Source organism: Herpailurus yagouaroundi, unplaced genomic scaffold (assembly GCF_014898765.1).
Source record: "Herpailurus yagouaroundi ecotype Mexico unplaced genomic scaffold, PumYag 139, whole genome shotgun sequence".
In the NCBI taxonomy this organism is placed as follows: Eukaryota; Metazoa; Chordata; class Mammalia; order Carnivora; family Felidae; genus Herpailurus; species Herpailurus yagouaroundi.
This window is the reverse complement of record NW_024412394.1, coordinates 3,116,380-3,139,574: the sequence shown is the minus strand read 5'-3', so window position 1 is coordinate 3,139,574 and position 23,195 is coordinate 3,116,380. Positions and strand designations below refer to the sequence as shown.

General features: G+C 48.7%; 1 protein-coding gene across 8 annotated transcripts in view; it reads right to left on the bottom strand.

The window, feature by feature from the left end:
* Positions 1 to 23,187, bottom strand: part of BRPF3 (bromodomain and PHD finger containing 3) — a 34,283-nt gene extending 11,096 nt beyond the window's left edge. For 3 of the 8 annotated variants that reach the window (XR_005789695.1, XR_005789694.1, XM_040473329.1), the window contains exons 1-9: positions 23,059 to 23,187; positions 18,127 to 19,606; positions 14,884 to 15,040; positions 12,211 to 12,342; positions 9,843 to 9,971; positions 9,240 to 9,552; positions 8,207 to 8,509; positions 6,071 to 6,577; positions 3,138 to 3,231 (exon numbers count right to left, since the gene is read on the bottom strand). Coding sequence is in view for 6 of the 8 variants with exons in the window: in XM_040473329.1 (XP_040329263.1) it covers positions 3,138 to 3,231; positions 6,071 to 6,577; positions 8,207 to 8,509; positions 9,240 to 9,552; positions 9,843 to 9,971; positions 12,211 to 12,342; positions 14,884 to 15,040; positions 18,127 to 19,580 (3,089 nt within the window). In the remaining 2 variants the exon portion in view is untranslated. Of the gene's footprint in view, positions 1 to 3,137; positions 3,232 to 6,070; positions 6,578 to 8,206; positions 8,510 to 9,239; positions 9,553 to 9,842; positions 9,972 to 12,210; positions 12,343 to 14,883; positions 15,041 to 18,126; positions 19,607 to 22,023; positions 22,274 to 23,058 lie in introns of those variants that run through there. The other 5 variants (XM_040473326.1, XM_040473328.1, XM_040473327.1 and 2 more) reach the window with 5 other exon arrangements.
* Between the last annotated feature and the right edge of the window lie 8 nt (positions 23,188 to 23,195).

The window sequence follows — 23,195 nt, the reverse complement described above, 5'->3', positions numbered from 1 at the left end:
AGAGGTAAAACAATATATAGATATATTTGACAAAGACTAGAAAGGTAATAAAGCAAAAATGAGGATGGTAATACCAGAGTAATGGTATAACTGGAACCCACCCAAGGATCTGTAGTTTTAAACAGCTCCCGAAGCAATTCTAATGTACAACCATAGTTGGGAGCCTCTGGGCAAGAATGAAGTGGCTAGGGCCTTTTCCCATCCAAACTTTAAAAAATATCATTGCTATATAATTTTCCCACTAAAAAAAAAAAAATGCTTAAAAGGTGGGGAAACAATCTGCAGAAGAGTAGAAATGCTTAAGAAACCCCTGGTGGGATAAGAGGAGGTTGGTGTTAGGACTGGTTGGGGAGTAGGGTACTCCTGTTCTCTTAAATCATACGGACTTTATCAGTCTTATTCAGAAAAACTTGTACAAACAGAACACAATGAATCATAATCCTTCAGTAACTGGCAGATTGGTAGTTTTTTTTTTTCTGCTATTCAAAATTAGGACCTGTTTGGGGAAAAAAAAAATTAACACCCAGTTTACATTTAGGATTCAGTTCCCACTCATCCTATAAAAATCTGTCACTGTGCTTAGAGACTCTGAGGCCTCTCAAAGTTCGTTATTCTGGAGCTGGGGAGACATCTTCAAATATAACAGAAGAGGGCACAACAAAGTGTTTAAAAGAGAAACTCTGGAGCCAGACTACCTGGGTTCAGAACCTGGCTCTTATCTGTTTGTTTATGTTAATGTTTATTTATTTATTTTGAGAGAGAAAGAGACACATATGCACACAGAGCAAGCAGGGGAGGGGAAGAGGGAGAGAGAGAATCTCAAGCAGGCTCTGTGCTGTCAGTGCAGAGCCCAATGTGGGGCTCAATCTCATGAAACGCGGGATCATGACCTGAGCTGACATCGAAAGTCTGACGCTTAACCTACTGAGCCACCCAGGCGCCCCTGGAACCTGTCTCTTCTATTCATGAGTTCCATGATGTTGAGCAAGTTACCTACCTTCTCTGAGGCTGCTGTGAGGATTTAATAGATTGATACACAGAAAACACTCAGTACAGCACATACCAACTACTCAATAAATGGCAGATGATAGTTATGTGGCAAATATTATATGAAGAGCAGTAAATTTTAATGCCTCACTTTAAATATTATAAACTACTAATGTTGTACCATCAAATGATGAGCTCTGAGACAGATGAGCTTAGTAAAATAAGAGGCAACACCAAAACTAGGTCCATGTATTCCTGTTTCATAGAAAAAGCACACGTGACTTGATATGGCCTGTGTTTCAGTCCTCTTTCCACACTACACAGACCAAAGCAGACAACCCAATCTATAATTATTCTGTTTACTGGTTTAACACTCATCTCCCCCTTCTAGAAGATAAGCTCCATGAGAACACATACCTTTATCAGTACTTAGAACAATGTCTGGCTTGAAGTAGGTGCTCAATTATTAATAACCAAAAGCATGACCCATAGAAAGAGGAAGCAGCTCCAGTTTCCTCAGAAAATCATCAGGAAAGATAAACCCAGGGACAGGTGGGGAGGGGAATGGGATTAGTGACCACAGGTTCCTTCAAGGCTCTTTCTGATTCTAGGAGTAGAGGATTCTAGTCTAATTAGTAAGTAAAATCTTCCTTTATGTACTTACCACCACAGTGGGGCAGGGGGAGGAAAGAAAGAAAAAGAAAAAAAATCCTGCAGTTGCAGTCCTGAATCTCCTGTTTTAAACCCTGAAATTCCACTGAGGTCCACTGAGTTAAAAAGGAAATGCCTTCCAAGGGCATTGTTTCCACACTGAGCAGGGCTCCAGACAAATCGGCAGCACAGACTGGAGTTCTGCAGAAAGGCAAACACACAGTCTGACCAGCAGGCTGACCAGAGCCTAGTCTGGCTTTCTTCTTGTGGTTCATGGCTGGGAAGACTGTCCTTCGTGGCGTGAAAAGCCCAACACACCTTCCACCTTTAGTCAAGGGCTAGGAGGGGACAGTTTGATAACCCCACTCCTTCCCCACCCCCAATGAACTGGGTTTCCAGGCACCATTACCTTTGAAAGGAGTTAAGAATTCCCACCCAGGACCAGGGTGAAACCATTTTGTAGGATTCCAAAAGCTCTGCCTCCTCTATGCCTAGTAACTATGTTTTTCCCATTCATTCCCCCTATATCTCTAGAAACCATGGAGGAAGACAGCTAAGGCAATTCTGAGGCTTGATGGGAGGAAAATCTCAAAGCAACCATGGAAAGCTGGGCTATGCCACAGTAAAGGGCCTCCCGTACCCACCACCCAGGAGCCCAGGAGCCACGGTAGAGTGAGTACTTGACAGAACATAATGCTCAACCTGCCTTGGAAGCACTTCAAACACTGCTGCCCTGGGACCTTTCCTCCCCTACTTGGAACTGAGGATCCATTCAGTAGCCATGTGGGGGGCCAGTAATTAGCCTTCAGGACAACTTGTTTCTCCTCTGTGGCACTGAGGGTCTCCCATTTCCAAGAGTCCTGCAGTCCCCGATTTCTTGCAGAGTACACTTAACACAGAGTAGGGATTCAATAAACTCGACTTGGAAGAAACTTTAACATTTTGGTCTCAGAAATCCTCCCTTCTGGTAAAAGAACAGGAAAAGAAACCCATCCCTTCCCAGCTCAAGGAGGGTAGAAGAGCTAGGGCCTTTGAATAAAAGGCCATTCTGAACTTCCTATCTGCCCATTTCTTACTCCCACACCACACCTCTACAGAGGCCTTTGCTATGATGCCCCAAAAGGCAAAGAGCAAAACTATGTCTGTAACTGGGTTATCAGAGTGGGGCAGTGGTGCGGGTGGGGGCTTGGCTCAAATGTTAACTTCGCTGGGCGATACAGATTTGGCTGTCCCTGCCCTCTGGAGCCAAATTCGGCTTCACAAACCCTATAAAGCATCAGCATCACTCTTCCCCTCCTAGTCGGATCAGGCCTGTGAGTCAAGGGTCACACTGTTTCCTAGGAGCTACCAGAGTTACAGACCAGAGGCCTCAGGAAACAGCAGGGGTGGAGGAAGAAAAACCTTAGATAAGCAGGAGGAGGCTCCATCTGTGGCTGAATGGAGAATACAGGGACAGGTGGAGGAGCTGCCAACAAAGCTTTGGGAACAACTGTTCTTACCTGCAAGCTTCAAATGCCAGTCCACCACTGAGACCCAAACTACATTCTGAGTCAGACCCGCTTTCGGTGTGTTTTCCAAATCCGTTGGTCACGCCTGCCAAGGACACATAGTGTAAGCCTGAGTGCAGAAACCCCCCTTCCCCTGACACATGCTGCAGTGTGAGGTGGCCACCTGAGGAGGGGTGGAAAGGATGGTTGTTGCTTCCTGCATGGGAAATGGGTCTCGGGCAGTGGAAAGACCCTGATAAAGGTTTGCGGGAAATGTTGGCTAGGGAAATAAGTAGACCCGGCATTTTCCTTCTCATCCTTCTGGTTCAACTTGAAGGAAAACACAGCACACAGCTCACACCAGTTACTGTCATTTGGCTACAAAATGAAATACCAAGACTTCCCCACTCTGGCTGGCTCACAAGTCCCTAATTCTGCTTCTAATTTCAAGCCTCAATTATCAGGGAGTCTCCTCTGCCTCTTGGGGAGCCCACCCGCCTTGCCTCTTCAGATAAACACTCACGCCCTATCCATCACACAGCTGGCAACAGTGAGCTTCATTCTTTTGGGATGGTGTCAGCGGAGGCTGGGACAGGAGAAGGGCTGTGTCAGCCACACCCTGAGATCTCCAGCAGAGCTAGTCAGAGCTGGGGGACTTCAACAGATCTAGAGCAGACTGGACCTTCCTGGGGTGGGAAGACAGAATTCCCTGGGTTCTAAGCAAGGCTCTGAAATACAGGTCCTTTTTCCTCTTTAACCTCTGCTTCTCCTTTTGTGAACATAGTATCTTCTTCTTCTTTATAGAGGACAATACTGAGTATGAATGAGAAGTCTGTTTATAGAAGGCGGCCGTATGGAAGCAAATGAAGACTGGTCATCCCAGGGACAGGAGGAGGCTCATCGGCTGTAGAGGCTTCAACTCTATCATCTGGTTCCTAACCACAATCCAGACAGAGTCCTACAAGTCTGGCAGCTGAGCCAAGCGCTTGAGATCTAAGTCACAGATACCTTGGCCAAAAAACTGTGAGGCAAGTTACACCACCTGTAAGAGCAGGTGCCTGAGCCAACACATCTGGACTCTAACCTGGCTCTGTCTCTAACATTATGGCTTCCGTTTAAATCACGAAGCCAGCTGTGCCTCAGCTGCCAAAGATCAATACCTGTTCTTGTGAGACTCCACTAAGGTCATACAGAAATATTCCTGGGTGCCAGGCCACTGCGATGGGGGACAAACAGATTCTAGCAGGTTCCCCAAGCAGTGGGCCCTCTTTAGGTTGGATGAGCCTGATATCCAGACCTATTTCCTATTAGAGGGATTTTTCATTTTTAGTGCACAGCATTCTCAGTGTTGTTTGGCTAGTCCTGATACAGTGCAGACAATGACAACAGTAACTGCTACCATCGACTGCTGTATGCCAAGTACTTTATACAGACTATTTCCAATTCTTGGAGCCCTGCAAGATAGATATCACTAGTCCCATGTTAGAAATAAGGAACAAGCTTGAAAGGTTAATTAATCTGCCCCAGGATACACAGGTGGTCAGAAGATGGGATATGAACCCAGGTCTGCCTAACTCCAAGCCTCAGACTCGATTCTACGAACTAATCTACTCCCTTAATACGGGGAAGCTTGGGCCAAACGGGAAGGGAAGGTATCGTTGGAAACAAAGTGTTAGGAAGGAAGAGAGAAGTATGTGCTAGCCAAATAGCCCAAAACCACCACATAAAAAGGCAAAAGAGGGACATGAAGAGCACAAGCCAAGAGTAGGCCCCTCCCCACCAAGTAAGCTCACCTCCCATATTTCACTAAGACTAAACCACACCATCCAGAAAAGAAGCCCTGCATATGCAGGCTCACCTCACCCATCCAGCCTTGGCTCCCGATGCTTCAGGAAGCCCCTCTCCAAACTGTCCTTCACAGGGATTCTGTCCTTGCTTCCATACACCCAGGCCTGAGCCTTCGCTCCATCTACTCCCTTCTTTTCTGATCTCTTCCCACAGGGCCAGCTCAGGCACCACCTTCATGGAACCTTCCTGACTCCTCTAGCTCCTAGTTGCTAAACACCTCCAGCAGTGCTGTCACCTAACACATAATCACATACTGTCTGGCACCATAACATCTCTGCACCTTTACCCCCCACTGGACCATGAATTCTTCCAGAGCTGGAACTCAGTCTGACTCATTGTATGACCCCCTGTGACCAGCTTGTGCTGGATGTGTAGTAAGGACCCTTTAGTATGGCAGCTACCATTACTTACCTCTGGAACCTCATCTCTAACCATGCCCTGGCTAACTCTGCTCCAGCCACACTGGTTTCCCCACTATTCCCCAGGCATGCGGGCATGTTCCCACCACCAGGGCCTGTGCACCTACTAGTTTATCTTTTTGAAGTGTTCTCCCGCAGAAACCCAAATAGCTCATGCCTTCGACTCGCTCAAATCTTTACTCAAATGTCCCCTCCCCAAGTCTCCCCTGGCCACCTTCTCTAATACCACCCCAGTATCCCCTATTCCCCTTCCCTGCTAGATTTTTCTCCATAGCTTCTGATACAAGGTACAATTCACTCATTTGTTTTTAGTCTTTCTCCCCTACAAGGGAGATTTTTGTCTTCTGTTCAAGGACTTTTTTCCCCCCAGTGCCTAAATATCTGATGAATGAAGGAACTAAAGTCAAGGCAGGAACCACTTTATCATATATAGCTTTGCATTCCCTTCAAGGCCAAAGAAAGCCCCAGACACAATGTGGCCCTCTCAAATTACTTTCTCAAAGCCTCTTCTCCAGGCCACTACTCATGTGCCAGGCACAACTACAAGCTATGGATCCCTCAATGGTTCTACTGGCGTCCACAGGGACCATTAGGGAGGCAGCCAACTAGGGGAGGTGCTGGCTGGCAAGGCAAAGCAGGAAAGCAGATGAGAAGTAGAGAAGTCACAGGCGTGGTCACCTGTCTCCTCCTCCTGCTGGGGGGACCTCTCCCCTTCGCTCTCACTACAGCTCCTGCTCCTTGGCCGCTTCCGGGAGTGCCGTTCATCCTCGATGCTGGCCGGAGAGGCAGGAGAGCCCACTGTACCATGGTCCTCACCATTCTCTGGGGCCCTATCTGGGCTCCTCTGTAGCTTAACTCCATTTTTGGCCTTCTTGAAGAGGACGGATGTGCGGCGGCCCACGCCACTGAGTGGGGCACCAGCAGGGGTCTCAGGGGGCATGAGAGACACTCTGTTGATGCCATTGTCACTGAGCAGGCGTTGCAGGGGCTCACTCCCTATCTGCAGAGGTGATTTTTCCAAGAGCTCATCTTCTTCCACCTTTCTGGGCTTTAGGAATCGGCTTGGAGGCTTACTATCATTAATGGGTTTCAGAGTAGGGGGATCCGGAGGGGAGTCTTGCTCAGACAGGGAAGGTGCAGGCCCAGTGGGCTCGAGGGTTGGTGGGGGAGGCAGTATGGAGTCATCTGTTAGAGAAAAAGAGAACCTGCTTGAACATTTTAGAAAAGGTCTGCCCCTACAAGCCAGATAATGACTCTGATAAGCAAGAACCAAAGGCATTGGCTCTTGACATGTATCCCAGGTCTCCCATCTGAGGCAAAAAGAATGTAGGATTAAGTTTTATCTACATTAGTAATTCTAAACCCTATGTATGAGAATCATCTAGGAAGTTTCTTAAAAATTTCAGCGTCAAGGTCCGATCCAAGACCAACTGAAACTAAGTCTCTAATGATGGGGTATTTTTTAAAAAAGCTTTACCAGGTGAATCTGATGAAGTGAGAATTACAAAACATTACTCCACACCTGAGAAAGCTGAAAGCTACCTGGCTTAATCAATAATCAGTTAAGTCTCAGCTTCACAGATTAGAGGTGTACAGCTCTCATTAGACTCAAGTGCTTTCCCTTCTGTCAATGTGTTCTGTTTCCTATCACCCAAGTGAAGCAAGGAGGACAAGCAGAAAGAGTAAGTTTATAAATGTGAAAAAGTGAGAGCAAGTAAGTTAAATCAGTGGCTCCCAAACATGTCTGTTCACTTACTATCTTGAAACTTTTAAAAATTAGAATTTCCAAGCCACAGCCCAGACTTCCTTAATCTGAATCTCTGGGATGTAAGGCCTGGGAATTTTGTTTTGAAACCCTCTGGAAGAAGCTGTTGTAGCCGGTCAGTGGGCAGGACTCTGCACGGCCACAGCCCAGGAGTGGGATACAAGTGGCATGCTGGTTGCCACACAGGGAATCAGGAAGTCACTGCCAAATGTGACCTCCCAGCCACGTCCTTATTCTCAGCCAACCTAAAATAAAATGGGCCATTCCTTGCAGTTTGGGCCCTGGAGAGAACTACCCTCTGGAGATAACTCCGAACCCTTCTAGACTGTGTGGATGACAGACCCTCCCCAAGCTGTAGGCTCAGCTCTGAGGACCTGTATTAAGGGAGACAATTCTGTCCCCAACGAAGTGGGGAGGATGGAAAGCAGCTCAGTTTTAAGGCTGGGTCTCTGAGAATCACTTCCCCAGATGTCTCTTGCAATCTGATCTTTCTGCTTAGGATGGGCCTGTAGACTTGGCCAGCTGGGGTCAAAGCCATGAGGTAGTTCAAGAAGCCAGACCGTCTTTAGGGTCTTTCTTCCTTTTCTGTCTTCCCACACCACAACCTAACCTGCTCTAAAAAAGCCTATCTACATGATGGTAGATGAGCAAATATTTAACTCATATGTGCAATATAGCCATTATCAGGTACAAAATACTGTAATACTTCTTTATTAGTTAGTACAGAGCTGCTGGGCCCCAGCCTCTAAAACTCCCCAAACCTGTCCACAATCTAGCAACTAAATATCCCCATCAGTGGTCCCCAGAACCGACTCCAATACAACAGCCAACATCTACTCTGATGAATTTTGGTCTCTATTGATTATTAAATATTTTGAATATCATCCCTGGATATACATGGAAGCATGACCTCTCCAAGGATTTTTGCTTGCCCACAAGGGTATGACCTAAACTCAGGAAAGGACGCTTGCACCATCCTTGAGATTTTAGCTTAACCCTTACTCCCTTAGTTTGGCCTCCAACCCCCTGTCTGCCCCTGATTGTCTCACCTCTGTCCCCATCATCTTCTGGCTCCTCCTGTGGGGCCTGCTCCAGCACAGCCACATCCCCCTGGGGCCCTGCTGGCAGCTCCCCATTGGACACAGTCTTGTTCAGTGATGGTGGCTGCGGTGGTGGTGGCTGTGCCAGCTTCTGCCGAAGGGCATTGATCTCCCTGCGCAGCAGGCGGACGCGACGGGTCCGGGCCCCGCTGGACCGCATGGCGCTCACCAGGTCCAATTTCTCCAGCAGCTCCTTCAGCTGCACCTCCGGGGACAAGTGGGCCCGGTTCTCTGGGATGAGGATGTTGTCCACTGCCAGGGAGAAGGGAGGACAGAAGGGCTGAAGGATCTGCCCAGCCCAGGGCAAGGGGAAGGGGCTGAATCCTTTGGATGCAAAATATTCTCCTGGAATGCCTGGGCCAGTGGCTTCCAGCAGCGTCACTGTGGGGCCCTGGCCCTGGTAACACTGTTGCCCGGAGGGCAGCCACAGGGACAAGGTCAGAATCTGGGAAACATCTGCAGGAAGCTGTTCACAGTCATAATTACAGGCTCTGTGGAGCAGGCACGAGGCAGCTTGGCAATCTCCTGGGCCTGAGTGACTGGCTACTGCCATCGAGAAGCAGAGAGCAGGGGCAGGCAGAGTCTGGGGCTCAGAGGCAATTCCATTTTTCTGGTCCTCTACTTGCACTCTTCTGAATGAGCCAGACATACACTAGCACTGCACTCTCCCTGCCCCATGCTCTGGACGCTGTATAGAGGGCATCCAGAAGAGGAAGACCCCTGGTAAGGATTTAAGTTTTCAAACAGACAGCCAGTACCTGATTCCTTTTCCTACCATTCAAGAAATAGTGAATTCGTTAAACTTTAGCTCCTAGAACTATCGCAAGCCACAAGCAGGAATATCCCAGTCTGGGCCTACCCTCAGCTCTCCTCGTGTCTACCCTAAATAGCTCCAAGGCCCACCCTGATCCCTGGCTCTCTGGGCTCCATCCCTGTGCCTCCTCTTGGTCCCTCTCCTCCCCACCCATCCAAGGCTTCTCACCGTCTTCCCAGGAGAAGCGGTAAAAGTCCTCCAATTTGGGTGACTCAGGCAAGTGGGTGCCCCTCTCGGGGTCATAGCCGATGTTCTCTGCCTGCCGCCGGGCATGCCGCAGGATGGCCCCTCCCAGGTCCCGCAGGCGGACAGCTGCTCGGTGGAAAATTGTGTCTTTAGCATTATACTTCATGCAGTTGGTAACTATAAGGTTAAAGTCCTCCTCAAACTCCTCCAAGGTGCGGTACAGGTGGGACTCCAGCTTCCGCCTCATGGTAGAAAAATCCATTGGCTTGGATATGAATTCCAGGTAATCTGGAACCTAAACATATAAAACCTGTACAATTACAACAACCATTTACTAGCCAAACAGGTGCACCCTTCACCAGCACTCTTGCCTCCCCATTTTCTGGTTTGGCACGCTGCACAGTCAGAGCCCCAGGGCCCCGGCCCACCCTGGCCTGCTAACTCCTCACCATGGGCAAGTCTACTAGCTTTGCCAGAAACCCCCAGGTGTCATACACCCTGTGGCCTGACCCCTTCCTGGCCTACTCAGACCCTGTATCCAGTCCAGGAGGAGCTCACTGCTCAGGAAGTGGTGGGGGAACTTGCCTCACTCAGGTTGACAGGTTCGGCAAAGATGTGTGCCGGATCCTTCTCCTGCAGCAAGTCCAGTGTGGTTCTCAGCAGAACATTGAATGGCATAAGCTCCAGCTCCATCGCGGCCTGCTGGACTTTGACCTGTGCAGAAGGTGGAAAGAGATCAGGACACCCTCTGCGAAGAGGCACCAAACTTTTTCTTGATTACTTTTACCAATCATGTACAACAAATTTTCACAGGATATTAAGCTGACCGGTATATGAGGAGAGATCACCCAACTTTCAGCCTAGAAATAATGACCAACAGCTACTGCTGTGTGAATGTTCCCTACGTATCGAGCACCGTACCAAATCTTACAATAACAGTTAACGCTTTCATAGTCCTTCCTAAATGCCAAGTAACATTCTAACCATTTTATGGAACATTAACAACCATATCAGGTAGGTACAGATGAGGTGTTTTACACGGAGAAAACGGAGGCACAGAGAGACTGACCGGCCCAAGGCCACATAGCCAGTAATGAGCAGAACAGGGATTTAGTCTCAGCCTCATTCCACAGTGTGTGCTCTTGGCTACTATGCCACACTGCTTCTCTACTTATGTTACTTTGATTAATCATCACAATAATCCTGAGGGAGAAATTATTATCCTCATTTTACAAATCTGGAATCTGAGATTTGGAAGTATAATGAGGAGTCACTAACCCAATGAGATAGGACTTGAACCTAGCTTTGTCTTAGTCCAAAGAGCACACTGATGATTTAAAATGTGACTCGGGCCAGCATTCCCACTTAGTATGCTAAGCTATTGATCCCATTGGCCTTGAGGCCATCTTGGGATAACTAAGGCCTCTAGGCTCACCTCCTCAGGCAGCAAGAAGCCTCACATATATACAGTGACAGTAGTACATTGCACAAATGTTATTTTCTATGTATGCCCTAATGCTAAAAGGTTGGGAAGCCACAGATTAGATTATGAAATGTTTCTTCTTCTTAGTGACATCAAAATAGGCCTGACTGCTTCCTTTCCCCTTTTATCTCTCTGAACCAGAGGCAAGAAGAAAAGCTCAGCTGTGCGACCAAGACTGGGATGGCACAGACAGTCTGAATCCATACAGAAGGTCCTGAGATGTCCTCTATGCCACCCACACACACTATGTATGGCAAGAGCTGCCCAGTCTCAGAGATGGAAACTCAGACTACAGGTCTACAGAGAGAAGGGCTCGTGCTGGGGCTGAATAGTGAAGTAGGATTTGGAGAAAGAAAGGAACATCTTTAACCCAGGCCTCTGAAGCATGCAAGGAACAGCTGCTACTCCTAGACTGGAGAGAATGGTTTTGGCTTGTCACTGATTCAATTAATAGTATTTACTCTCTGCCCTGTGCAGAGTGCTGCAGTAGACACTTCAGGGAGACAGACTATCGATAATGGTGGTGCTGACAGCTGACACTTCTATAGCTCCCACTGCATGCCAGGCACTGTTCTAAGCTCTTTATATATAGTAAGTCATCTAATTTTCACAACCTTCTGGTGTAGGTTCTATTATTAACCCCATTTTACAATCAAGGAAACTGAGGTATAAAGAGTTTAGCAATTTACCCAATGTCACATAAACACTAAATGACAGAACCAGATATAAAACCAGGTAGTCTGGTGCCACAGTTCATATTCCCAACCCCTCTGTTACACTACTACCTCAACGTTGCCCATGCTTAGAGGCTTAGAATCTCCTTGAGTCAAAGCTGGCAATTTGTTTTTAATTTTTTTAAATGTTTATTTATTTTGGGGAGGGAGAGGGAGAGAGGGAGAGAGACAGACAGAGTGTGTGCACACAAGTGGGGGAGGGGCAGAGACAGATAGAGATACAGAATCTGAAGCAGGTTCCATACTCTGAGTTGTCAGCACAGAGCCCGACGTGGGGCTCGAACCCATGAACCGTGAGATCATGACCTGAGCTGAAGTCAGATGCTTAACCGACTGAGCCACCCAGGTGCCTGAGGTTGGAATATTTGAATGATTCAAGACCATAAGGGCCAAGTGAAAACTCTCAGAAGCTCCCAGGCCAGCCGCAATGCCCATCAGAATGGGCTGAGAAGCTTTTCAAAATACTCAAGGCCAGACTCCTGAGATTTTTTTGGTCAGAAACTCCAGGGATGGGCTCAAGCATATGATAATAGCTTATGCTTGAGGCCACCAGAAGCTGAATCCCCATAGTTAGAAGCCATGTGCAGCACCAGACCAGTAGAGTAGGCAGGCTTTGGAGGGCAGGAAGGCGAGAAAGGTGACACCAGGCAGAGGCTCCTGGCTCTTCTGATGCCACACTGAGAGCGGGAGAAAAAGATTCTGAACAAGAACCCTGGAGCTGGGGGCTCTTCCTCACCTGTTCTCGCTTGAGCTTCTCTCTTTTCCGAATCAGCTCAATCAGCAGCCGCGCCCGCTCCAAGTCATGCCGGAGCTTCTGCCAGTATTTCAGCTCTTCCTTCACTGCACTGGTCTTCTCATCCTGCTCTCGCTGCAAGAAGGACAGGAAAGGAAGGAGCTGGGGGCCTCCCTTTTACCCAGAGTGCCCTCCCTGTTCAAGTCTCACAGGGCCTCAGCAGGTGACAGCCCTTGACCCTTGCTGACCCATACTCCCGAGAGCCCTTCCACCCCTCCCTCTCCACCCATGCCCTCTTCCTCTGCTCCCCCAGCCTCACAGCAATGTTTCTTGCATTGCCCCACAATAACCTTCACTGCTGGAGTGAGATATGTGACTGCTTCCTCTACCCCTGAGGATACCAGGGGGCAGCTGTGCCTCTCAGGGATAGAAAGAATTTCAGAAGGAAAACTAGTAAGACACCTCAAGGTGGAAAGAATTTCACCCTACAGCTTCGACTTGGCTATAAAACAAAGTGAAGTTCTTACTACCAGCCTGTACTAACTGACTTGACCATATTTTAAAATACCACCAGCACCAAAAAAGATGATTCCTGCCCTAAAAGAGGTTACAGTATAGTTGGGGGAAGGCAGAGGCCTAGGGTTTGACACATAAGGGCACAGTAGCATAAAGACAAATAATAAAAACTCAACAGATAAACTGAATACAAAATGTTAAGAGAATGTAAAATAGAAAGGATCTGAGTGGGTTGGGGTTAGGTCTGGGAAGGCTTCCGGTGAAAGCACTCTCACTAGGGGTTTACAGTAGTGATGGACACGGATGAACAAAGCAGTAAGGAACCAAAGGGACCACAGAGAAGAAGTGTTGGAAGAAGCAGAATTAGTGATTTTTTGCCTGGTGAAAAAAAATGGCCTGGCCAGAGCAGAAAAGCTGGATAACCATAAAAGTTAAGCAAGATCCAGGATTCAGCTGATAAGAAGGCTCAAACTCCATGCAAAGGATCCTGGATGTGGCCTGCCTGGAGAGGGGGAATATATTCTGGAAATGGAAGTGACAAGATGGAAAATGGTATGTGAATGAGACAGTATCAGTAGTACAGCAAAGAAAGAATCAGAGGTGGGAGACCAACTAGAAAGCTACTGCTGTGGGGCGCCTGGGTGGCGCAGTCGGTTGGGCGTCCGACTTCAGCCAGGTCACGATCTCGCGGTCCGTGAGTTCGAGCCCCGCGTCGGGCTCTGGGCTGATGGCTCAGAGCCTGGAGCCTGTTTCCGATTCTGTGTCTCCCTCTGTCTCTGCCCCTCCCCCGTTCATGCTCTGTCTCTCTCTGTCCCAAAAATAAATAAACGTTGAAAAAAAAAAAAATTAAAAAAAAAAAAAAAGAAAGAAAGCTACTGCTGAAATTAAGGGGGCATGGGTGAGCAGGGGAGCTGTAGAACAGAGACAAAGGATCAGATACTGATAAACTCCTCCAAAGTAGCATAAGGGATGATTAACTGTGGCTTGTCATGGAGGGAAAAATCAAAAGTAACTCCAAGGTGGGGAAATGTCTGAGGTCAGGAGAAAGAAGGTTCCATGTCAATATTAGGGAAATACATTTATGAGAGAATAATGAATTCAGTTTCCAATATATGAATTCTAGGAAACAATATCTACAAGAACATCTATGGTTTCTCTGCCCCAGGACTGAGGGCAGAAAAAAGGGATGAGGACAAGAAAAGAAACCTGCCACACTTATTTACAACTATGAGAGTGTACAGCTCTCCAAGCCAATGGGCAGGCAGCACAGTCCCTGGGAATGTTAATATTGCAGTCAAAGGGTGGAGGAGGAGCAAAAGGGTGTGACAGAGAAGCTCTAAGACAAGGTGATCCATGGTGACAAATGTAGTCCAATGGACAATACAATGAGAATCTGAGGTAAGGCTTGCTAGGCTGGGAGGAGGTGGCTGATGTTCTAGGAGAAGCTACAGGGGAGCAGGTGGACCATTTCAAGGAAGGACGAGATGCAGACTTGCACTTCAGGATTTTAGTTACAAAAGGCAAAAGTGAAATCAGATAGAACCCAGAGGGCACCAAAGTCACGTAAAAGATTGCTTCATCTCTGGGGTAGTGGTGTGGAAATATTTAAAGGCAGAAGTAATGGAGCAAGTGAAGAGGGAAAAAGAAGTAAATAGTAAAAAAAAAAAAAAAAAAAAAAGTCTCTCACGAGGCTTCCACCATCTCAGAAAACAGTAAACATGCAGCAACTCCGTGGCTAAAATGCCACAATTGGCCAGGCTGTGTGCTACAACTGAGATGGCACATTTGTGTGTTTTCTATGAAACATTTTTGGCAGATGTCAGTATAGTGTGTTAAGGAAAGTGCTCCTTGTCCTAATTCATGCAACATGGCCACCTGGCTCTCATTCAGCCCATTCCTTCCTTTCTGCCATGTCTGCAAGGTTTTCCCCACATAATGGAAAGTTGGGCTTATTCTCCATTCTCCCCTAGAATACGCTTCAAAGTCAAGCCTCTCCCATCCAGAAGGAGCTGCTGGAGGTCATTCCTGGGCTATGCCTCCTGGAGGGGTGACCGCCTACAGGTAAAGGCTCTGCAGAGGGCTCAGGGAGGGGTTACCCCAACCATCATTTCTTCTCCTTCACCCTCCACCTCCTCCATCATCTTCAATCACTTCACCTACCTGCTCGGCGTTTCTTTGGGACTGCAGGTGGGAATGCAGGCGCCGGATGAGGGGGACACCGTTCCGTGCCTGCCGCTTCAATAGCCAGTAGTTGTGAAGCCGCTGTATGAACTGGTTTTTCCTCTGAAAGGAGAGACCACTACAGATCTTGTTCAACCTTGAGTGGAGGCACAGGGAAATGAAAGACAAGGTCAGTGGGCAGCCCTGATTATAGCTTCCTATTCAGACCCTGGTTCATTTCTGAACCTTACATATAAAAGAATATAGGATAAAGTGGTCAAATGCCTAACCTCAGAGAAAGGCTTAAAAAAGACAGCAAAGTTAAGCAGCTCAGATTCAGCGTGAGATATATCGCCTGATTTTCTACTTCCTACATTGCAGTCCTGATTCTCCAAAAGAACCCTCTCCCAGGAACCCTGTTTCCTACAATCCTAAGAAACAGGCCTGTGCCCCCATACCCCTACACTTCTCTTGATAAAAGCAGCAAAAGAAGGCAGGATCTTGAGTAAGCTATAGGCAATGTGGTCACTGTTTCCAGCCACCCTGTGGCTGAGGGTCTCCCCAGACCAGGGAATAGTCGATAGCCAAGCTGGAAGGAAAACTAGTAGAACTACACCAGGCTACTGCTTTCTGAGCTCAAACGCAACACTTTGGAGTTGTCTGACCCCTGGTTTTTAATTAAAGATCTCAGCAGCCTAAAAATGTCTAATTTTGAACCAAATGAAAAAAAAAAAAAAAAACTGGGTAAGAGGATGGAGAATCTGAAAACTTAGCTGGCTAAACTAACCCAATAGAGAAATCTTAAAGTAAGGATTTAAGCCAATAATACGTGGGGACGATGGAGGGGTAAGTGAAAGGGAAAGGAATTAATAAACCTATAATCTTTATGTTAACAGCCCTGTTGCGAAGTGGGTAACATTATTCTCGTGGTAACAAAAGATGGAAAGGCAGCTTAGGAAGAGAGGCTGAATAAACTATCAAAGTCACTAATGCAACTAAAAATATGGTGGCGCAGTGCGCCTGGGTGGCTCAGGCGGTTAAGGGTCTGACTCTGGCTCAGGTCATGGTCTTGCAGTTTGTGGGCTCAAGCCCCGCATTGGGCTCTGTGCTGACAGCTTGGAGCCTGGAGCCTGCTTAAGATCCTGTGTCTCCTTCTCTTTCTGCCCCTCCTCCACTCACGCTCAGTCTCTCAAAAATAAACAAACATTAAAAATAAATAAAAAAATAAAAAATAAATAAACAATGGTGGCCCTGGATGGGATTTGAATCAATGATCCCTCTGCTACACCATCCTGTGTCCTAAAATTGGTTATTCACACAGTAAGCAAGGCCTCAGTGCCCCTGCTATGTTTCTCCCACTTCCTCATCTCGCTGCACTGAAAGGAAGGTTAAGTGTGGCTAAACAAGAAAGTAAAACCTAACAAGGGTGGGCATGTTGGGCTGGACATTGATCACCTAGGCCTTGTGCCTATCCAAGGTCAGACATTCCTGCCCCAAAGCCAAGCTTAAAAAACCAAGACCTAGGCCTTTCCCCAAAGAACAGATTCCCCACCAATGCCCATGCCAAGCACACCTGCCCAGATGCAGGCAGCCCCCTCCCTCTACAACCTCTTGGCTATGGAGGGTCCCAACAGCATTTGTGCAGGTAGAAAAAAGAATTAATAATAGCAGCAGCAGCAGCAGTAGCCACCATTTATTGAGCACTTACTATTTACCAGGCACTGTGCTAAGTGCTTTACTTATATTATCTCATTTCATTCTCACAACAACTCTATCAGGTTCATTAACAAATAAACAAGACTTGAAGAAATAACTTGCCAAAGTTCACGTGGGTAGTTAGTGACAGGAGCAAGATTCAAAAGCAGGTCTGTCTGGTTTCTTAGCCAGCATGCTAAGGCCTCTGCAAGACACATCTATAAGAGCAGATATGACAACCAAAAAGTCTAGTCCCAGGGCACAGCCACCCTACAGATGTTACTAAGCGTGAACTCCAGTCAACATCAGGGAAGAGGGTAGCCTACAACAGCTCTGTGACTAGAAGGCATTTCCAGTTGACTGAATTCTAACTCCAGTCATGGCTCACAAGAGCCTCTCCCTCCTGCTCTGCTCTGCTCTTATGTCTCCTTCCCAGACTGACAAGTCTGTTTGCCCGTTCCTTACACAACTCATTCCCCACTACCCTCTAGCACTCTTTTCTCCCTATCCTTTTCAACAAGAGAGACAAACAGCAGGAACAGAGCCTGGAGGCATCATGAGTTCCAGCTCGTGGTCAGGTTCTGTTGCTTTCCACCTGGTTCCAGCCCTTTGAACAGGACTTGGCATATAGTAAGTGCTCAATAAACATCTCGTTGAATGAATAAAGGAGTGAACAACTTTACCTCCTGTTGCCGCAGTTTCTTCATCTGGGGGTGTGGGAGAAGGTGCAAGGACTACATTAGATTAAATAATCTTCAAGATTCCTTCCTACTCTAACACTGTATACTTTGCAAAGAATATCACCCTTGAGATGACCTTCCAATGAAAAATCTTTCCTGTCTCTGGCTTTTCTGCCCTCTAACAGCTACTTCTCTAATGGTTTAAAATAGATACAATGATGTCTCTACAGACTCACTAGGGGCCAAGGTGGCTTAGACATACAGTTGAGCTGAGTGATCCTTTTCCCCCTAAATCTAAAGCTTCTCAAGAAGAGAAATAGCATATCTTCCCCACACCACCACCCCTTCACAAAAAGTCTCCATCATTCTCAGAATAGAGCCTTCTAGATAGCAGGCACCCATACTGACCCCTTAAAACAGTGGTTCTCAGTTCTATCCCCCCAGGGGTTTTTGGAAACATATGAGACTGTCGCAAAGACCAGGCAATGAGGGAGTGGATACAAATGGCACTTACAGATCAGGGATGCTAAACATCAAGAAATGTATGGGACAGTCCTAATGATAAACAATCATCCCATCCAAAATGCCACTTGTGCACCTGTTGAAAAATGCTGCCTTAGACATCCTTCACCTGGGTTTCTAAGCAACTTAATTTTGTCTCACCTTGAAGCCAAGGAAACACACTGCTGTCAGGGCACAATCAAAACCACAAACCAGACCAGGGACCAAAGGAGAAGTCTAAATTTGAGGGCACAGAAGAGAACAAATGTTCACCAACCATGCTTGGGGAAGGAGGTCCTGGCTCAGGGCCAGCACCAGCCCAACCAGAAACCATTGGTCCATGTGGAGACCTCCTGACCAAGCTTACCTATATGAGGGGATCTGTGGGACAGTGACCATGGGGACAGTGGAGGGTGTATCTCGGCCCATTTCCTCTGGCTCCTTCTTGATTTTCTGCTTCAAAGTCATCTTGTTCTTCTTGGGCACTCCCTTGAGGGGGCCACCTACCCCGCCTTGGCCTTCATCTTCCTCCTCTTCTTCTTCTACCTCTTCCTTCTCTTCCTCCTCTCCACAGCCCTCCTTCAGGCCTTCCTCATCCCCAGCCTCACTGAGGCTTCCAGGGGAGTCACCCTTCCTCCTAGCAGTGGCAGCACCTGGCGGCGAGTGGGCCTCACAGTAGGCGGTCTTGCGTACTGTGAAGATGGTGCCATTGAGGCTGGTCTCATGCATGGGCTCAATCTTCATGAAGAGCCCAGCCCGCTGTGCACATGTCACATGGAAGGCTGTGTAGCAGTTCACCTTATGGCACTGGATGGCTGCACCCAGCCCCTTCTGCTTGCAGATATAACAGGTTAGTTTCCAGCGGGCAGGTGGGATGTTGTCAATGCCCTCAATGGGCTCCAGGAACACGGTGTTAGCGAAGCAGACTTCAGGGATCCAGATGGCACACACCACGTGGGCCCAGTGCCCATCACTGGTCTGTTTGAAGGCGCCGCCCTTATTGGGGCAGAGGACGCAGTCCACAGGTCGGGAGGGAGACTGTAGGCAGCAGCGGCATAGCCACTGGCCCTCAGGGATGTAGGGGACACCGTAGCACTCCTGGTGTACAGCCAGGTTGCAGATATCACAGAAGAGAATGACATTGCTGTTGTGGCATTCGTCATCCAGGCACACACAGCAAAAGGCGTCTTCATCAATGAGTGACTGCTGGGCCCCACTGCTGCGACTCTCCAAGTATGACTCCTTCTCAAGCCGGTCTACCAGCAACTCAAAAGTGTCTGCTGACACCAAACTGTGCCCATCTACTCGCCGCTTCTCATTCACCATGTCCAGCCAGGCAAGGTCCTCCTCATCCATGTCGTATTCTACCTCCGCATCCAGGTCTTCAGGTGGCTTCTCGATGTAGCGGTAGTAGGCAGCAGGCAGTGGGGGTGCTTCTGGCTGGCTGCCTGAGTCCACCATGCGAAAGCTGGGTTGCGGGAGGTGGAAGGAAGTGCCGGATGCATGCTTGGAACAGGACTCCTTCTTCTTGCCCTTGGAGGAGGGTTTTTTGGACTTGCCAGGAAACTGAGGCTGCTCACTGTTCTCCTTGTTACTATTGCATTCGGTGATATCCTGGGCAGTCAGCTCGTCCTCTGTGATGATCTTGAGTGGATCATAGATGCTGATTCGATGCAGGCGTCCATCGATGTCCACCTCGACAATCCTTTGGGCCTGAGCATATGTCAGGGTCTCCCGAGTAGGTGAGCACTTCAGACTGTAGGGAGATGGGGAGCGCCGACCCTCGGCATTCTGCCGCGACTTCCGGCGCGGCTTCCTCATGGCACCTGGGAACCAAGGGGACAGGCCTAAGGAGAAACCAGGAAACTGAGTTGAATGTTCAGGCACGCACTCATTCACCCTTCCATCTGATCGAATGGGCACCACGAAGACTGTCTGTTCCCTCTGCCTGAACATCCTGCCCCTCAGACATCATCCACACAGCTTGCTCCTTCGCTTCAACTTCTTTCACAAACACTGCTTCTCAATGAGACCCTCTCTGACCATTCTATCTTAAACTGCAAATCTCTTTCCCCCATCAACAATCTTTCATTTTGCTTTATTTTTCACTATGACACTCACCATTTTTTATCATGCTATGTAATGTGCCTATTTATCATAAATGTTTGCTTCCTTCTGTTAGAATGCAAGCTCCATGAGGGGAAGATTTTTGTCTATTTTGTTCACCGCTGTATTCCCAGCACCTGGAATGATACCTGGCTCCTTAATAAGCACTCAATAAATATTAGTTGAATGAAAGGAGAAATCAAAGCTGCATGGTCCCTGCCTCTAGGTGCTCCATCTAATTGAAAGGACAGAAAAGTAAACAGATCTTGGGGCGCCTGGGTGGCTCAGCCGGTTAAGCATCCGACTTCGACTCAGGTCATGATCTCACAGTTCGTGGGTTCGAGCCCCGTGTCAGGCTCTGTGCTGACAGCTCAGAGCCTAGAGCCTGCTTTGAATTCTGTGTCTCCCCCTCTCTCTGCCCCTCTCCCACTCATGATTTGTCTGTCTCTCAAAAATAAATAAATGTTAAAAAAAAAAAAACTTTAAAAAAAGAAAAAAAGAAAAGCAAATCATTACAAATGATCATTACAGATCATTACAAAACAACACAGGGAGAGATCTAAAATTCTAATGATGTCCTACATAAGGCTGTGGGATACCTACCTATGGAAAAGGATGGGGTGGTTAAGGGTTCAGAAAAGAAGAAAACAAAGAGAGCATCCACTTTTAAGCTGTGTACATGAACAGTGGCCCCACCAGAGGATCAAAAGCTCACAGGTCTAAAGCCCTCTCCCAATCCATCTTACAATGATCAGAAGCCCTGTCCCCTAACCACACCCAGGAGTGAAGAGGTGAAGGCACCTGAAATGTCTACTATGTACAGTCTAAAGACTTCAAACTACAGTATAAAGGGCTTTCTCTGGAAAAGGCAGCTTTGAGGATGCACTGGCTAATACATTTCTAAGCAGAAACACTGGAAGCTCTGGGAGTGGTCCACAAGTGGCACTGAAGTTTTAAGTGGCCTACCTGAGACCCTCATTGGACCCAAGGCCAAGATGATTGGGGCAATATCTGAGGTAAACTCTCAATGCATTCTCTTACCTCAGAAGTCCCTCTCTCCCCAAATCCTTACATTTAGTTTGCCCCTGTGCAACAAGGAGAAAGCCCTTAAGTTTCCCATATCATTCTCTGGATAAAGGGAATCATGACAAGCTCATAAGGAGCTACGGCAGCAGTTACTGAGGCCATCACTACTGGGAAAGACATTTGGAGATACGGGGCTCCAAGTGTGGGCAGAGACTTGGAAAGGTAACAACAGTGAGAGGATTTCAAAGAGAGAAAGAGTCTGTCACCTTGGTTGCAGGATCTACCACCTTTAATCTATAAAAGCAAAGATGATGATGATAATTTAGCACACTTTTGCAAACTACAAATCCTTTCCCCCCCCCCTTTTTTTTTTTTTTAATTTTTAAAGTAATTTCTACCCTCAACACGGGGCTCGAACTTACGACTCTGTGATCAAGAGTCACATGCTCCACCAACTGAGCCGGCCAGGCACCCCAATCCCTCTTACTTTTAATTATTTCTCTCAACTAGCTTGGGAGGTAGGATAGATATCATCGTCTCCATTTTACAGATGAAGAAACAGAAGCTCACCAAGATGTCACTCAACCCAGAGGTAGTGAGTGATAAAGCTACAGTTCAAACCCAGGTCCCCTGACGGGTTGAATTCATCTCCCTGGGAAGGAAGACCACCACAGAGAAGCCGTGATCTGGTTCAAAAAGAGGCTCTGGGGCGATCTAGGTTCCAACCTTGGTCCTGCGTGACCTGGAGAAAGTCACTGAATCTCTCTGTGCCTCCACGCTCCACCGGTAAAATGAAAAACTCTACCTCTTAAGCGTTGCTCTTGGTCAACAGAGAATTACCACCACCCTTGTTTAAAAGGCCTTCCAATCCCCAAGTGTGACTGAAACACACAAACAAACACCGACTTGGCTGAGGAACAGTGGCGGGCAGGCACACGACCCATTGGGAACAAAAGGCAACAGAATCATCCCAGCAATTCTGTCCAGGTTCCAGAGACCCTTGGCCACTACATGCCTGACAAATGCCAAGTCCCTGGGGGTAGCCCAGGCCAACAGACCTGCCTCACTGCCCCCATGCCTTCGCGGGCAGGGAGAACCTCGCAGAAGTGTGAAACCCTACCTCGGTACTAACCTGAAATCCTGAAAGAGTTTGGAGGGTGTGGACCCTCCTTTGTTAAAGCGCTGTATGTTCCTCCTCCCTACCAGCTACCACCTCCTTGGCAGCGTGGGGTAGTCCTCACCCAAGCAGCAAGTATGTAAGCAAAACCTCTTGGGTCCTCCCCAAGCCTCCAGGCACGGCGGGTGGGGGGGGCGGGGGGCAAATTCTGGAGAGGGAAGGGCGGCTGCTGAGGAAAAGGAGTTTCGCCCGCAAGGAGCTTACAGTCCAGTTTTTTGGCGGGAGCGTCTCATCCCACACAGCCCTTCCCACAGACACGCGTCCAAATACCCCCGACACCCCCAGAGGTCTCCTCAGCACCCCCGAAGCCCCACTTGCCCACCCCACCCAGGTCCCCGAAGAACGAGGAGTTTCTGCAATTAGACCCTACCCCCTGTACCCCAACGAGATACTCATGAGACAAGGGAGAACCCCAGCCAAGGCTCCTGCCCCTTTAAAGGGGCACCTCTTCCAGAAAAATCTTGACCCTTCCGAGGAGAAAGGAGGGAAATAACATCTCCTCCCCCAAGGGGAGGGGGGCGAGCGCGCCAGAGACAGACTGACGCGCAGTCCGACCCTCAGACAGAGAAAGCTAGCGCCAGCGAACCAGCGGGGCAGAGAGGCGAGCGCCCATTGGTCGCCTCACCTGCCCGTCAGCAGAAACCAGGGGGCCAAGGGCCGTTCGGGGGGCGGAACCTTCCTCTGGCCTGACCAATTGGAGAGCATGGCGGGGGCGGGGCTCGGCGGCTCGCCAGCCAGGGCCGGGGGGGAGGGAAACAAGATGGCGGCTCCGGGAGGGGGTCCTCGCTTTTCAGCTCCCCCCTCACCCGCCTTCTCCTTCCCCGCCGCCGCCCTCGCTCCAGGAGAGCGCTTTCGCGCCGCCCCCGCCCCGCTCGGGAAGCCCCCTGCTTCCCACTCCCTGCCCCCCCCCCCCCGCGCGCAGTCCCTGGTCCCCGTAGGCCCCGCTGCCCCCGCCCCCGCTCCGTTCGGCCCCTCTGCCACCCCCATTACCTCAGCCGCCGGCCCGGCCCCACCGTTCGGGGCCCCTGGGCGCGGGCGGGCCGGCCGTCGAGCAGGTCGGCGCGGCCCTGGGAGCGGAGCGCGGCCTCCTCCCGCGCTAGCCTCCGCGGCCACCGCCGTGCCCCCTC